A 17,168-nucleotide genomic window follows, 5' to 3' on the forward strand; every position below is an offset into this window, starting at 1 on the left:
CACCCTAATGAAAGTTATGTTCCCACTTTAAAAAAAAAAAAAAAAAAAAGGCCAAAAAACAAAACACACCACTACAAAACACAACTCTGCTACAAGTCAGAAATGAAGTAACAATTACTTAGACATTTTCTTCTAACCAAAACCACACTTTTCAGTCTTCAAGGGATCATTTGTCCCCGAGACAACCACTCTGCTCAGGCCAGACTATACGTTATTGATGTTGTTTATGGAGGTGGGGGAGTGATTCCATCTGTCTGTGATGGGCACTGCAGGTTTTGAAGAGAAAACAGTCAATTCCAAGCAGTTTACTGATAGAATGCTCTCTGAAAGCCTGACCTGGACGAGTGAATAGCTACCAGGTAACTGCTCCTTACAGCTCAGTCTCAGCAACTGATTTGTTCACGATAATCATCTTACACAGACGAACCTTACATTGTGGTTTACATGTGTGTGGGATCTCTATGTTATCTATGCTAATAAAACATTAATCAAGGGCCAAATTTATAGCAGGCATTTTGTAAGTAAGGTCAAGACAGGTCAGCCTCACATAATAGGAAACAACTATAGGCTAGATCTTAACACTGTAACTGAACACCCTTGTTACTTTACCTTGGCCCTGGGGATCAAGACTAGTAGCAAAATGTTTTTTCTGTCTGAGAATGGTGTTTCCCATAAACTAAAACGTAACCATCAAAATGGCCATTATTTTTATGTATCTCGAGAACATCTACACATTTTAAAAGAAAAATTCTCAAATAGCCATTTTTCCCTTTGCTACAGTGACAAAAAGATATTTATATAGCATATTAATTTAAGTGATAAATGATTTTGCTTTTAATTCAGTAGCTGTTCTAGTCATGTAAAATATTCTGTGGGGATTCTTATGAGCTGAAGTTACTAACAGAACTTAAGTTTAAAGAAATGGCTTTTCTTGTAGCACTCCTTAGCTAATTCATTAAGACACGTTAAAAAAAGTCCTTTAGAAAAAAAGTAAATATTGCTCTTGTCTGCCTCAACATTCAATTCCTACTGAAGAAAATACTGATGGTTCTGAATAGTCCCTACAAGTCAAAGAGCATGGCCTCATCACCTGCTCTGTCATTTTCTGTAAGTTCCAATAATATACATATAAAGCTACGGATAGAACATAAAATTAATTGGCAATATTAACAGATTTTTTTTTTCCTTAAAGGGACTCTCTTCCTTTCTATTTTATGAGGTAGATCGGAAATAAATGAGCAAACTGGAAACTAATTTTTGAGACAGAGGCTTATCTTACCATTCCTAGCTATAATGTCTCTCAAATATCAATTCCCTTTCTCAAGAGATTAGCTGAATACAAATTATAGTTTCAACATTAAACAGTACACAAGGACAGGAAGAAAGAAAATCCATTACACACAGATAAGCAAAATATTTAATGACACTAAAGAGCACACAGATTCTGCAAAATCCCATGCACAGAATGGAACCAAAGTACTAAAGAATATGAAATCATGTTCGTGAAACTTAAAGAAAATGACACAAATAGGAAAAAGAAAAACTATTTTAAAAAAATTTCAAGCCACACAACTTCCTGAAGGCTAAGAGAGAGATGCTATCGAATATTGTGACTTACCTTCCTTCATTGACAAGCTCAATAAAGGCAAGGCCAGCATTCTTCTGTATAGAGTTTTGCCACTCCTGTGGGGGAAAAAAGGAGAGAAAACTATAGCTGTATGAAAATAAAACTAAGAAGAGACATTTTCAGCAATAAAAATTACACACTTTTTCAGTTTTAGCAACTTACACCAGCATTAGCAAACATCCAAGACATTAATTGTGTGCTAATCAGGGAGGCATGAAGGAACAGGACAGGATTGTTTACTCAAGGTCATATTCTGTTGAGGGGAGAAGAAAATACAAAAACATCCCACAAAGGACTCCATCATTTTCTTTTGCTATGCCATGTGATAATTCTGAACTTAGCCTGGTTCACTGATGGTTTTTGCCTTACTGAATCCTGACAATGCTAGAAACTGTTTTATATTAATTCAAGGTTCATTCGTTAGACACAAGTTTCTCTTATAGCTTGAAATCTAGTTAGCATATTTGCTGAAAACAATCCTCACTCCAGCATTCCACAGCCACCTCTACTAAAAAAAAAAAAAATCTGTTAACAATCCAAATATTGCACCATTAACACACAAGTCTGTTTCAAAAAAATTTAACATATTTTTTGACACACTGAAATGATGGTAGTGGCAGACACACGCGCGGCACATTCCTTAAACACAGTTGAACTCTGAATTACAGCAAAATTCTACACCTCTTAAACACGTAGGTGGGTTTTGCCTGGCCCCCATAACAGACACAGTGGAAAGCAACCAACCCAGATGACCTGTCACTGGGGCTTGTTTCCCTCACTTGAAAGCTGCGGAGAACTGGTTAACAAAAACACAGAGTAGATTTTTTGTCCTCAACCAAGTAACAAGTTGACCGAGCTAGAAATTAGGGTAGTAAATGTGTAAACCTTATATTTTGGTGCAAATGTAGAGGCATTTGAACAGACCAGGAGAAATACAGCTCTCAATTTAAATTCTACAACTCTTATAATCTAATACAAAAGACTGATTCTGCAGCAGACAGAGAGTCAAGTTTCACGTGCAGCTTCCTTGACTTTTTAGTCTTTGTTGTATGAAATAACAATCCTAATGATTACCTACATCAGTACTTCCACCACTATGGTTCTTTTCAAAAACCTCATCAGCTCCAAGGTAGGCAAAAAGTACAAAACTGCAAATATGTCAGACTTCAAGTTTCAGATTTCTGAAAGTAGAAGGTTTTAATATGCAGCATCATAGCAGGATTTTGGTGCTCAGCGTTGCAGAATCACTTTGTGTCAGTCAGTGACACAAAGGACTGCTCAAAACAAAAGCCACACACACACAAGCCACTAGAACAATGTTGTTTATGTACAACTTAAATCCTGTCCACCCGTCCCACCCAAGGAAGATTTCCAAATTTGAAACGCAGGGGAATGATTGTAACTGATCTCTCGAGGCTTGATGTGTTCCAGGCCCAACACATTGTTTTACCATGTTTAAGCTGCAACAATGTAGTACGATTTTCAAGTTGTCAGATTTAAGAGTAGAATAATTAGACTTTGTGACTGCTTTTCATGTAACTAGTTTATTTACATGCATTAATAAAAAGTCAGCATTCTAAGCACCAGCTAAGTTCTGTTTCACATATGGGGGGTTGGGTTTTTTTTTTTTTTGAGGTTACATCAAGAAGCACCACTGGTCCTTATTGCTACATATGTCTTACCAACATTTCCTCCACCATCCTTCCCCCAGTTCTGCCCTTTTACCTTCTCATGGTCCCCACTGCATGACTTCAAGTTAGCCTGGAAGATGCCTGAAGTGGCTTTAAGAAGCAGTTATTCAAATGAAAAAAAAAGTCTTTTAACTTCTAATATTCTCCACAAAATAACATATGCAAGTACTCCCTGTAAGAGTTTTTTCACTGTATTATCAGTTTCCAAATATTTAGTTTCATATGATGATAACAAACTATTATGTGAGTTTAAATGTGAGAAAACTCAAGAAAAGCGGAATAATTTTTCCTCTTCTGACACTGTCCATCTGCTGTTCTGCTCTTTAAAGAACTCACAATAACACTTGAAAATTTAATTGGTGAAGATGGAGGCTGCCAAAAGTGAAAAGAAAGTGCATTTATAATGATACTTTTCAGCATTTTTCTCTATATCAGACATCATCAAAGAAGGTGTTAGTCTAAACAATTTCATAACTCACAGTTGAACACACCCTAAAGCTAATTTTAATAGTTGAAAGAAAAGACTAATGGTCTTCATCTTTCATGATCCATTCAGTATTTCCCCACAGCATATGCTCACTCTCAAACAATTACACTCAGTCTGCATATTGCATTATTATATCAACATCTTAGTTATCCATCTCCCAAAAGTATTAGGGAAAAAACACATTAAAAGCTTCAAACTCAACCACTAATGCAACTAAATAACTACAAAACACATTTCAGCACTTTCCTAAGGAAGGACTGTAAGGGAAGATCAACAAAGTCAATAATTTCATACCTGTTCTAAGCTGTACTTAATTGACCAGCATTTCCTATGGCTATAAATGTTTAGTAACTGAGAGACATAATCTAATTTTTATGCTTTTGGTCACTGTACGCTCAATAGTGAAGCAGGGAAAAAACCAGAAGCACTAAACACTATCACAAATAGCTACAGTGAAAAATAACCATTACCACAAAGCAAGCACATTTTATTCAAATACTATGCCTGATAAGGAGATTTCCTAACTTATTGCTAATGTTTCACCTATTTCCTTAATAGGAACTATGAACAACTCCCTAAGTACTCTAGACAAAATGCAAGTACTATATCCTTTCCTGAAATGGGGCTTCAAAATTAATCTGAATTCTAATTTCGTATAGGATAACATATTATATTTCCTTTATATACAACTCTGTCATAAGCAAAATTATATCCCAGTTCTCTATAGCTTTAATTTCATATCATCAACAAGTTTCATTAACACATTCTTACTGCTCGCACAAGGGTCATTAAATGAAAACATTAAACAGTAGTGGTCTTAAACCCCTCCTTTCAGAAACTAATAATCTCCCTCAAGGTTGATATCATGACCTGTTGTCCCATTTGAATCATGTTGGGGTTTTTAATCTATTTTACAGTGGGTTTTTTTAATTAACTCCAACTAATGATCACTCATATGACAGCACCAAGTGCTCTAATAAAACTCATAAATTACTACATTTACTTTTTTCTAGGAAATACAAACACCAACTAAATGCATTAGACCATAACTAACAACGAGATTAGTCTAGCAAATAGTCTTTAGTAATCATACATCCCAGTTTATTTCATTGCAGTTACATGTGTGTGTAGTTAATTCAGTCTTCAGATGCATTTAAAAAGTGTTTTATATTACTCAGTCCTCGTACTTCCTTTCTTAAAAATAAGGTATTTCTCTAATCATATGGCATCATTAGATAAGTGAAGGTTCCTAAAAATTTCTGCCTTGAACTTGATTTTTCCAGTGTCACATCTATTTATTTTTCTTTTCCATTTGTTGTTGGCTTCCTACTCAGTCTGAGTATCTTTGTTCAGTTCTAACACTTCAGGAAACTCTTATTTACTCAAACAGGCCTGGCCAAAAGCTTTTTCTACCAGCAGTGGACAGCAGGAGCAAGTTTCAAAACAAAGAATGCAGGTGGTTCTTTACACAAAGGCAATAAATATATTGATACTGCTTAAATACACAGAAATTCCATCCAATTCAGAAAATACCCTGAGCAAAAAATAGCCGGAGATTGGAAAAGTATTACACTTGCTTAGCCTGTTTTCTTCTTTTTGAGCACCTCTTTGTGTCTGTAGTTGGAGACAGGACAGACGACAAGCAAGGAGGAGCCTTTACCTAACTCAATATAACCATACCTAAGCTGTAATCACTCCAACAAATGCCAAGAAAATTCTGCTGATTAATATATTTGTTGGTTTGCAATTTCAAGTGCTTGCCTGCAGTCAGCAAATGGACATATTCCTGCTCACCTGTACATTTTAGAGAAAAATATAATCACATTTCAAACAATTATGACAGGAGGGTTGGACCTAGATGATCTTTAAGGTCCCTTCCAACTCAAACCACTCTACAATCCTATGAATTACCCCAAAATACACATTCTTCAAGCTATATAAAAACATTTGCAAGACCAACCCACCAACTGGTCTGATGGTTAACAATTAAACATGGATCTTGAATAGAATGTTTAAAACATCTGCAATATATGAAAACTGCTCTATTTTCAACTGTAACAAACTGTACTACTACTTTCATTCACGGACACATACACGTGCATGCTCCTTAACAATTCATTTTCCTCAGAAACTTAAAATAACTTCCTTCTAACAAGTTTAACACATTGTACAATGAAGAACCGTATCTAGCAGTTGAAACACACGCTAACGAGCAGGGAAAAAAAGGAGCAAATTCTTTGCTAATCCATCCTTTCCATAAAGCTGGTGGAGTTTTAATAATTTATTTTGGCTATGAAACAAAGGAAAAGGATGACTTTGGTAGTGACAACTATGAATGGAGCGCTAAGGAGCAGGGTGGGAAAACGTGTTAACATATGACTAAGAGACATATTATATCCTAGAGTAAAGGTCAAATCTGCATGAAAAACTTGTTCATAGAGAGATATACTAATCTTTAAGTGCCTAAAGTAAACTATCAAGAACTTTTCAGCAGTGTTTGCACTTGGTGTCAGCACTCTCTCAGCACCACATCCACTACAGGCTTGAATGAACTCAGCAATAAAGAACATAGAGCGAAAAGTAGATCATATCTCAGCTGGGTTCTTCATAATTAAAAAAAGTCTGACTGCATGTTAAGTAGAATATCTGCAAACATAAATTACTTTTAAAGGTTGAAGCCTACTTAAGTTATTTTAATCTACAAAACACCATTGAAAAAAATTAAAACCAACATGGAATTATGGGAAATCATACCTAGAAATAATGCAGCAATTTAATATCAAAATTAGCACACGCCAAGTAATTATGAAAGAGAAACATTTTGAAAAGATGTGACATAAATTAATGTAAGACTAGCACAAAAATACATTTGAAACAAAGTTATCCAGTATACATACAGACATACCTGTATGTTCAAAAAAAATTTAAGACCACAGATAAATAATGACAGAACTATCAGAAACTGACTGAGAAAAAATAATTTCAACAATTATATTCATGGTCCTTTCTCTACAGAACATCACCACTGTTGCTGAATCCTGACACAAAGCGAGAACTTGCAAAAATATTTACCACTCTCCTAAAAATTCCGAACCCCTTGTCAGAGGCAAAACCTTATCAAACAGGCTTGGCTTTATTGAAATTTGAACAAAGGTTTCTCTATGAAAGCTTCAACATTGCATCTAGGTAACAAGCCAAGCTATCTCACTAATCAATACAGAGGTTTTGATTTCAATAAGGGTGATAAAAGTTACTCTAACCCTGGCCAGCTACAAGCTCTCAACAGATGATCATCATTAGGGCTCTATCGGGGTTCCACATACTCAGGCTGTACAAATGTGTCCTATTAGTACATGGTCTGTCTGTTTGGCAACTCCGGCCCTAAGACAAATGGCAGCTGCTGCCCTTCAAGGTCTGAAGTCAAGTCCTCCGGGAATCTAAAAGCCCAACTGGAAAAATCAAGGCCTGTTCATTAGAGACTGCTCCAGGGGAAACTTGCAAGGCTGCCATTAGAACTATATAAAAGAGCTAATTATTTTTATAAGACTTTTAAAACTATCAAACACACTCAGTTATAATAAAAAGTATTTACTGCTGGCATTCCGTTTAAAAGACATTGCTTTTTGTCAGAAAATCAGCTAGTGACAGTACACAACTGAAGGGTTTGTATTAAAAATTTTAATGAGTCTGCTAGGAGAAAGTTGTGTAAAAATGAACTAGATGAGATAGCTTTTCCAGGGAAGGTATAACACCAAGCCTGCTGTTGTGGGAAAATATCCCAAACACACTCATATCTAACTAATGAACTATAAAGGTGGGCTGAGGTTGTGCGTCTGTGGCACTCTGTCCATGAAAAAGACAAGAAATTCAAGAAACAAACACGTTCGGTGTTGCAAAAGTGACTGAAAAGAACAAATAACATTCTTGTTTCAAACCTATGCTATTAAGGAACTACTGAACATGCTGCAGTACACTTTGTGTATTGACAGATCAGTCAGAAAGGCACAAGAGTCACTTGGTATCAAACACTAAGACTGAGCAGGAAAAAAAAAAAAAAAAAGACAAGTTTTGCCTCTGAAAAAACAGGGAAACACAGATTATTATAACAATTGCTACTTTCATAGAATATACTCTGGCGAAAAGTTGGAACATGACCTTTTTTTAGTTCATAGCCACAAAACTGTTTACTATTTAAACTATGAAACCAAATCAAAGTTTCTTAAAAGGACATATTTTCCCAGCTGCAAAGCGTGACAACGCTGTATTGAATTCTAATGTTATAAGAGATCACTGTTATTAGAGTATTTATTACAAATCTTTCAGAAGTGCTATATGAAATTCATTAGTGTTCCTTAATCAATTCTTGGACCAACATGCACATGAGCTTCCGACAGCCTAATTCAAAAAAGCAATTACAACCCTAGTCCTTATGTATAAGGACGACAGAAAGAAGTTATGTTAAACCAGTTTAAAAGAATGAAAATGTAAAGAAAACAGATTAGGAATGATTTATATCAATGCCTAGTGCTGAAGTTAATTACAACTAACCCAATAAAATAGTGCCTTTATTATTGTACAGCAAGTAATAACCCCAGACGCAGAAAACAGAACTCTTTGCTGACTTTTGCATGCTCAATTCCACAGCACACTACATTAAGAATTAAAGAAGTAGTAAATAAGCCATACAGAAACAGCAGGTTTTTAACCAAAAGCAGAAGACTCCCCTGCTGTTTAACCATGTGGGTTATTCCATGTAAACAGAGCTTCCTATAAACTAGTATTATGTTGTTAGTGGTTAATGCCTAAAACTATAATGAGAGTTTAATTTCAATACTTCAAACTTGAGAGTTCAACTCACAGTAAGTTTTTACAGATTCTGAAAATAAATTATACACATATAGAGCTGGAGTAGTTTGCATACTTAAGTACCAGATTCTTCAGTAAAAATGCTACATTAAAAACCTTCAGCTTGTCAGACAATGTCTTTTATGCTATGAGATTATTCTCAAAGTGACAACTGTTGTCTTCTCTACAAACTATGCAAATCTCTCATAAAAAATACAGTTTCATGTAAGACACAGCACATAAAATGTTGCAGCACATACAATCTTTAACAATTACACACAGCCAGAAAATCTTGAGATGGGTTGCAGTTGTCGTAATTTATGCCGATACCAAATATTCTTTAGCAATAAACGAAAACTTAAATAACTTAATCTGAAAGTTCACATAAAATTATGAAAATATCACTGTCTGCATAAATAAAAATGATATCAATAATAACTATCACAGCATAAAAGCTGCATATCATCACCACTCAAACCTAATTTTTGTATCTAGTTTCAAAAAAGTAGGAAAAACTGGGGAAAAATTAAATGATTTCAGGTCCACAATTTCTGACGTAGGAAACAATTTGCCTGGGCAGCTTCTCCCTTTCTCTCTCCCGCTAGCAGGCTGTTGCCATGACTCCTCATGAAACAAAATTAGGGGTCAGGTTTGAGTTCATCTAGCAGCAAACCTTTTCCACTGCAGTTTCCTCTTCAGGTTCTTTAACCATCGGCTATTTTCAAAGCCAAGATAAAAGACCAGCTTCAGAAACAATAGGAATGGGAATCTTAAAAATTAATAGAGAATACAAAGTACCAAGCAGTTCTGTAAACATGCAGCAATGGAAAGCATGAAGCTGTAAATTAAAGGAGATGAGACAGAAAAACAAAAGTGAGGAAAAGGAACAGCACAAGATTAACAAAGGGAACAGATCCAAATAATTGTGTTGCAGACACAGCAACACTTTTTTTATGAATAAAGGCAAATAAATTGAGGAATAGTAAGAATATAAGGCAACTGACTCTTGATTTAATTGTTTTTTTGCTTAACTGTGATTGCCATTTGAGATTTTGTAAAATCGCTGATTGGAAAAAAATTGGCTTTCTAGGTAGACTACTAATTTTAAGGACAAAAAAAATCACAGCACACTCACTGCTGCACAGTTGCACTGGTAGTGATGGACCGATCCCACCCGTAGCAACATTCATCATCACCACCAAATAGCAGCAATCTTCTTGCTCAAAGTTTTTAGCTTTAAATAAATGAATTTAGTTAGTAAAGAACTCAGTAATATACACAATGAACACTGGTTTTGGAACCCTAAGACCCTTTGTATGGCAGGTGGATCGGAATGAGATAATCTTTAAGGTCCCTTCCAACCCAAACCATTCTGCCATCCAATGATTCTATACTACCCCTTTCCCCAAATGTAGCTTACTTTCAATTTAAATTCTCATAATGATGCATGCAAACAATAAATAAGATTCCCACCATCATTGTACCTTTGAGGGAACAAAACCAAAATATGTAAGCCAATCCCAGCTCTTCACTCAAAAGACAAGACGTCCAAACCTGGCCTTTGTTACTCCCTTGGCCAATCCTATCCTAACGCAGATCTTTTCTTAAAAGATTTAGGGAAAATGAAGCTAGCTCAAATAATAAAAAAAAAAAGGTAGAAAAACTAATGAATCTCTTCCATCATGCTCTCCTTGCACACTACTTTCCCTTCCTCATCCTGCATCTGTTGTCTTCCTTTAGACTAAAACGTCATACACAACACACTGCAACACAGGGCTCTAATTCTCATGTTTCCCTACGTGTTGCTAGAATAAACTTGACAAATAATAATTTTCTGCTCCTTTCACAGCAAATCCTCCCCTGCACTCATCAAGTAAATTTGCCAAAAGAAAAATATAACTGTTTTAAGTAGAAGTATAAATAAATGTCTTTGGAACTATTCAAAGAGTACTGTAAAACCCAGCTGATTCTTCTGAATCAAATATGGCTCAGAACTAGGGTCTAATACTTAACAGACATGCACCTCAGTATCACGATTTCTGCATAATCTTAATTATGAGTTTTTAGTAACTGAAACAAGTTATTTATTGGAAGATTAGTGTGTCATCAACAAACTCTGATGAGATAGGCATTTTTCCGGTTGCAGAAATACGCAAAAAGGCACACATGAATATAAATAAGGCTAAAAGTTAAACAATAAACTGAAGAGCATCACTATGCAAAGTTTCTCCAGGTAGAATTTTAAGTAAACAGCATTTCTCCCCAAATCATGAGTTCCTTAAGCAGTGTTGCTTGGAAACAGAGACACGTTATTTCATTTATTAACATGAACAAAAAAGTTCTCATATTCATAATTAGTATTAAATCAGCAACAAGGATTGCTGCTCACTGAACTTTCCATAATCTCATACCCCTCCCCTCAGCTAAACCTCTTTTCATAGTCTCAAATTAAACAGACTAGCTGTAAAACAGCAGGGTGTCAAATTAAAGCACACTTTATTTTCAGAGGTCTCCACACTTCGCGGCTGACTTCCTGTCAGGAAGAGTTCCATTTCAGTGCAGAGCCCCATCAGCAGGGAGCTCACAGAATTAAGTGCCAGTTGATATTACTTTGTTTTGCATTTACCACCCATGAGAATATTGTTCAAAGATCTAGTTATAAAGTCAGCATGGTATCATCCTTCTGACTAGACTGCCAAGCCACAGGGTGTGCTCTCGCTGCACAAAACTCACCTTAAATGGTGGTGTTTTTTTAAGACCTAGTGTGCTGGTGAAGCAACAGGATGCCTTTTTTCTTCAGAGAAGTCTTGCTTCTGTAGCTAAATTATGTTCCCTTAGTTTTAAACATCTGCAGCAGTGTACATTCATAGAAATGAAGTTGTCCCATTCCCCTATCACACCCCCATGATTCACATTTACATTAGACAATCCACACTCCTCCCCAGACATAAAAATGCACACATTAATCAAACAAATTCCCAGCAACACACCTTTAAAGGTTATTACTTTTAGCTGTAGAGGATATGTTTTCCATTAAACTCACACCAACACCTTGTCCTGGATTCCTGACCAAATGCAAATCATTTTCAATAAGAGAATTTTTCTTTATATGAGCCTATACTATTTGAAAAGTCTGTAGAACGGCCACTAGAGATTGAACTTTCTTTTTTTTTTTTTTTTTTTTTTTTAAAAAAAAGGAAAGAAAATCTGAGAGGAAAAATCCTTATTTGCCCCACAGAATAAGAACTTAGAGAAGTTCATCTCTCCCCACTCCAGTGTGGCAAACTGTTTCTAAGAATGGTTTTGTGGTTTTCAGCCCCATCTTTTATTCTTCCAACCGAAGCTTGCATTATCATGTTGAATTCTTCAAGTGTCTTGTCCCAAGAAACAAAGCTTCACATCAGTCCACACAAAAATATCATTGCTTTACTACACCTATCCATTTGTATCCCTCTAAACACCTTCTAATATACAGTACTTGAGCATCTTGGCTTTTTTACATATAGATGTATTTTTTTAATTTTTGTTCAAAACCACAATTACTTCCCACAAAGCAGTTGTGGAAAACCACTGGCTCATTCACACTAGTTTTTTTCAGTTTGCAGCTGACATAACCTGCTTTTGTTGAGCACTTCAAAGTACAGTGGCTTCAACTGCAGAGGGCATTTTCTAGTGGGTCTAGAGCAGGCCTAGACTAAACAACCGTTTAAACTATTGCTTTGACAATTAGTTATATCTAATATGCAGAAACATCAACCTCATTTAATGAAAGTATAATATACCATCTGTTCTTCTGTTTTTCTCATACTAAATGTAACACATCATAGTTTTTGCTCATCTTAAAATCCCACATCGTAGATTTCATCTGCCAACTGGAGAACGAGTAAACCTTTAATATCTCCTCCTAGACTAAGTATTATGGAAAGATATAAGGAGGTAAAGCCAAAGTACTAGCTCACACACTTTAACTACTGTGAATACTACCTGCCAGGATATAACTATCAAGTGGTTATTGCATCATGAAGTCAAGGAAAGGTCACTTATTATTCACGCAGTATGGGCAAATTATTCTCATTACATTCTAACCTATTTCCACACCTAAGGTAAAAGCAAAGTTATAAACTTCTTTGATTTCTACTACTCAGCAAACTGTCAATATACATTCATCCATTTCACGGAACATTGTTTTTTGCATGAGTCTATCAAAATTAATTTTTTTTTTAAGTTTAGCCAGTGATGGACACACAGATATTTTAAATGGCCTATCTGTAAGCCATGCTAACAGCAAAGAAAGCACATTATTCCTGAAGACAACAATGACATCGAAGAAAAAAGTTCAAACAGATCCTAAGTATAGTGAAGTGTGAACTTTAGTGATCATTAAGAAGAATAAGAGTTTGAAATAAACTCCTTTTTAAACATATTAGGGTGCTCTCCAAGCAATTCCATGGAACTCAACAGATTAAGTATTGCAGCCAATTAAACTTTCAAACAATTTAAAAAGCAACAAAAAATTGAAGTAGGAATGGCATTCCAAGAGACAAGTTTTACATTGTGCTGAGGTTTCACACAGACTACATTACAATAATCTAGTTCTAGAGAGACAAAATCTACATACTGCGTAAGTCAAAGAAAAAAAAATACATTCAGTTAATTTAAATGTAATTTCAACATACTCCAGTTGAAAGAAAAGGGTTTCCCAGCTGTTTCCATTTATTTCAATCTTATCAGATTTGCACTTCAGATAGTTATCTGCCAAACTGATCTCCAGTTTCAAACACTTTGAATGTATAACACAGTTCACTGAAGCAAGGAGCAAAATATCCACAGCACATGTAATCCATTTGTAATTATTCCAAGTACTCTGCTCAGTGGCATATACCAAGCATGAAAGTTGTCAATACACATTTTCAGTACCCAAAGGGAAACCCTCAGAGAGGAAGAAAAACTTCCACTTAGGAAGGAAAGAAGTTATAGTATGAACAAACCTCCAGATATATGTCATGTAAGGAAGCATCCAAGCAATCTAGACAACAGATTTGATAATGTAACCCTCTGCTCTGTGAGAAGCAAACTTACTGAAAAGATAGTATCTAAAATCCAAGCAACAAAGGACAGTATTCAGGGAGTCTGGATTCCACAGCCATGCCCACCCACATTTTCCAAGACTTTCATTCACTTTCTCCAGAGTTAATCCTACTGATCAGTAGCCAAACAGCTCACTGTGTTTATATCAAGTGTCTTGCAATGTGCAGGAGAAGGCAGAAGCCCTAAATTTTATGCCCAAGATCTTACAGAAAAGAACTGATGTCACCAACCAAAGACGGAAATGGCAATTGAGAACAACACAGATGAATCACAGTGTTGCTTTTACAGATTGAGAGAGCTTAATTTCTTTCAAAACTGGACTCTTCCCCATGCCTGGTGAATGCCCTTAAGCTGCTGAACTACTCGCTACTTTGGGAGGATATGCTGAAATTTTTCCCCTGACAGATTATTCTACCTGGTGATAATAACAACTGTTACCTGAAACACCAATTGAAACTTACGCTCCTTTTGTCCCAGGAGTGCACTCTGAGAGCACTGTGGGATCTACCTTCCACTCTCTGTAGTTCTGACCACAGTCTCCACTCTGCAAAACTAAGAGACACTGTAGATTAAAATATATATTGCAGAGCGGAAAGAATAACATGAGTTTTGGAGGAGGAAGCAGTAAAACCTCTTCACTGAAAATTTCCTGAAGTAGCACTGTACATAAAGCTCAACAGACACTTCCCAACTACTTTCCATCCAACAGCATCCTAAAGAAGATCAGGATAAGGATCTTCCATTTTGTGTTGCAGTTACAAGGGCCATGTAATATTTGTTACTGCACTAGGAACGTCCCTACTACTCTTCACATAGCAATTAATAACATGCCTGGCATTCCCATATTTTGAAATGTTAAGATCTACACAGTTTTATTAATGTGCCTGGTTTCCCTTCGGATGAAGCACATCTGAGGCAGCTTAAGAATCTAAATAACCCATAGCAGAGCAAAGTGATCTTGGGTATTCACTTCCTTCCACAGCCACCTCATCCCTACAAAAATCTCGACTAGCAAATATTCTTCCAATCCTGAAATTCTTCAAAAGAGCACAAGGAATAAAAAACAAAAGCACACTACAAAGTCTCTGGTAAAGTATTTTTCAGTGTATCTCAACACAGTGCCTTCATACTAAATTAGAAACACTGAATACTTCACAGCTTTGCAAGCAAAGTTAGCAACACAAGGCATGATTCATGCAACATCTCCTGAACTTCACAATTTAGACTTTGGTAAATTCTTTTTTATATTTTTGCTTGTTAAGATCTAAACCATTTTCATTTGTCTAATAAAGTTATGGTTCTAACCATTTTATCAAGAAAGCAACCTATCATTGAAGTGTTTGGGGTTTTTTTTTGATTTAAGTACAGTTAAATGAATCTTTGATAAAGATCATATTTGCAGAAGTTCACACTATGTAAAAAAAAAACCCTTCCCACTCTCAATATCTTCTAAATGCCTTTTAAAAGAAAATTAGAGTATGTATTACAGTTGATAGAAAATAACTTGACACCTTACAAAATCCCTACAAAATCCATTCTCTGTGCCCAAACATACATATTTATTTAAAAATCACATCTCTAAATGGAGATCAAATCCTTTTTATAATTATTGTCAGCTGTTACAGAATAAAGTGATTAGATGGAAGAACATTATTGTGATTGAAATATCGTCATCTAACACTTGGGGCACATGAAAAGTACTCAAACAGCATTTATTCTCTTCATATCTAAACCTCTTCATATTGTTAAGAGTTTTGATGAATCTGTTGAGTTCAGCTGCCATGGTATCACAGTGACATCAGTGTTTAGATAACGTACACCCAATTCAATTAAAACTTCATAGCGATCACTATAGTTATCCATCACATCAAACTGCACTTAAAAGTAAATTAAGAACCAGCACAGATCACAGACCATCAGCATAAAGTGTTCTCTCTGCAAGCAACTGAAAACCTGCCATGTTCTACATCAACTAAAATCTCCAAGTAATTCAAAGGCTTACCACATTTTAGAACACGCTACAGAAATCCCTTCCTGAGGTAATGAATTTGGATCATTGATACAAAGCTTTTTTTTTTTTTTTCTGAGCAGAGGATACTCATAAAAGCCTGAGGATCCTACTGCAGTCCCACAAACACCAAAGTAATGGGGTGGAAGTGAAAGGAGGATGAGAGAAAATTCTGCTGAAAAAATCCAAATCGTAACTACTATCCTATTGCTCTACCTTAGGGAAAATAATGGTATCATACTATTTGTATGGGTGCATGACATGACTGCATGGCATGTTGATATTGCTCAAGATACTGCCCATGCAAGAGATGTATCCTGACTTCTTGAGGAGCAACAGAGTTTCTTCGCAAAGAGGTTTAGTAGCATATGAAAGATCATACTAAAGAAATACCCTGGGCAAAAATTTCACCACTTAACCAATGATAACTGGACTAGAAAAAAGAGAGCTGATGACCTGTAAGTTTACCTACAGAGGCAGTAAGATCAACTTTCACAGTGTAATTTTTTTTCTTCTTTATTACTACTAATCAGCCTCTGCTGTATTTTTAATATGCACATGGTACAGCTCTGGATCAAGCTTTTCTCTCCAAAAATTAACTCCAGAAACTATCAGGACAGCACGTGGCATGTTCAGCCATAACCACATTTCATTGGGCCATATGAGCAGATATTATCTCTGCACATAAAAAAATCTGGAGTATCAGGGTTTATGCTTCCATCTCCTCATGAAAGATATACCTTATCAAGGCCCAATATACATCTAATAGCTAAGGCTATGTCGTTATATTGCAACATATCATAATATTTCTCAAAGACAAATTATCTAGAGATAAAATGTAATAAAACATTGTTCCTGTTTTTATATATGCCATGAGTTATCAGGAATGCACTTTTAGTTATTTTGAAACAACACTGGACAGAGGAAGGAGGAACCAAGAAGATTATACAAGAGCTGAACAGTTTTGAGTCAGTCTAAGTTTAGATTCAGTAGGAAAAAAGCTCTTAAGTGAAAGATGAATCTGACAAGAACCATCTAATTAGTTCTCTCACACATATTCCACTGGTTTACTACAGAAAGAAGCACTTTTCAAGTGTCAAAGACTTTGTAAATTCAAAGGCATCAAGGAAAATTCTGGAACCTATTTTGTACCATTTCACCTTGGAGCTACCATAATAGGACGAATGCTTTGTGCACGTGAGCAGGAAAGAAATATTTTTAATCTCTTCATGAGAGAAAAAGGAAGATCACAGTTGTTCCTACTCAGTCGTGTATTGCAAGAAGATATCTGACAAAGGAAAGGAAGCACAGTAGCATATTTGCTTTATGGACATGCACTCCATTCACACAAGCCCTCTTTGCGTTTTAGGCACAGAGAGAGAGTCCTTTTAGATGAAAATGCTTTCTTTGGGGGTGACATCA

At 35.7% G+C, this 17,168-nt stretch overlaps 1 protein-coding gene across 1 annotated transcript in view; it reads right to left on the bottom strand.

The window, feature by feature from the left end:
- The window catches only part of LOC114057739 (lipopolysaccharide-responsive and beige-like anchor protein), a gene marked incomplete at its 3' end in the record, with an annotated part of 305,157 nt that overhangs the window by 172,013 nt on the left and 115,976 nt on the right, over positions 1-17,168 (bottom strand). Inside the window, exon 35 of the mRNA XM_027884383.1 lies at positions 1,619-1,683. Within this exon, the coding sequence (XP_027740184.1) occupies positions 1,619-1,683 (65 nt within the window). The remainder of the gene's footprint in view (positions 1-1,618; positions 1,684-17,168) is intronic.

The sequence above is a fragment of the Empidonax traillii genome, unplaced genomic scaffold (genome assembly GCF_003031625.1).
Source record: "Empidonax traillii isolate 1590-97213 ecotype Southwest subspecies unplaced genomic scaffold, ASM303162v1 scaffold144:size1428860, whole genome shotgun sequence".
Classification (NCBI taxonomy): Eukaryota; Metazoa; Chordata; class Aves; order Passeriformes; family Tyrannidae; genus Empidonax; species Empidonax traillii.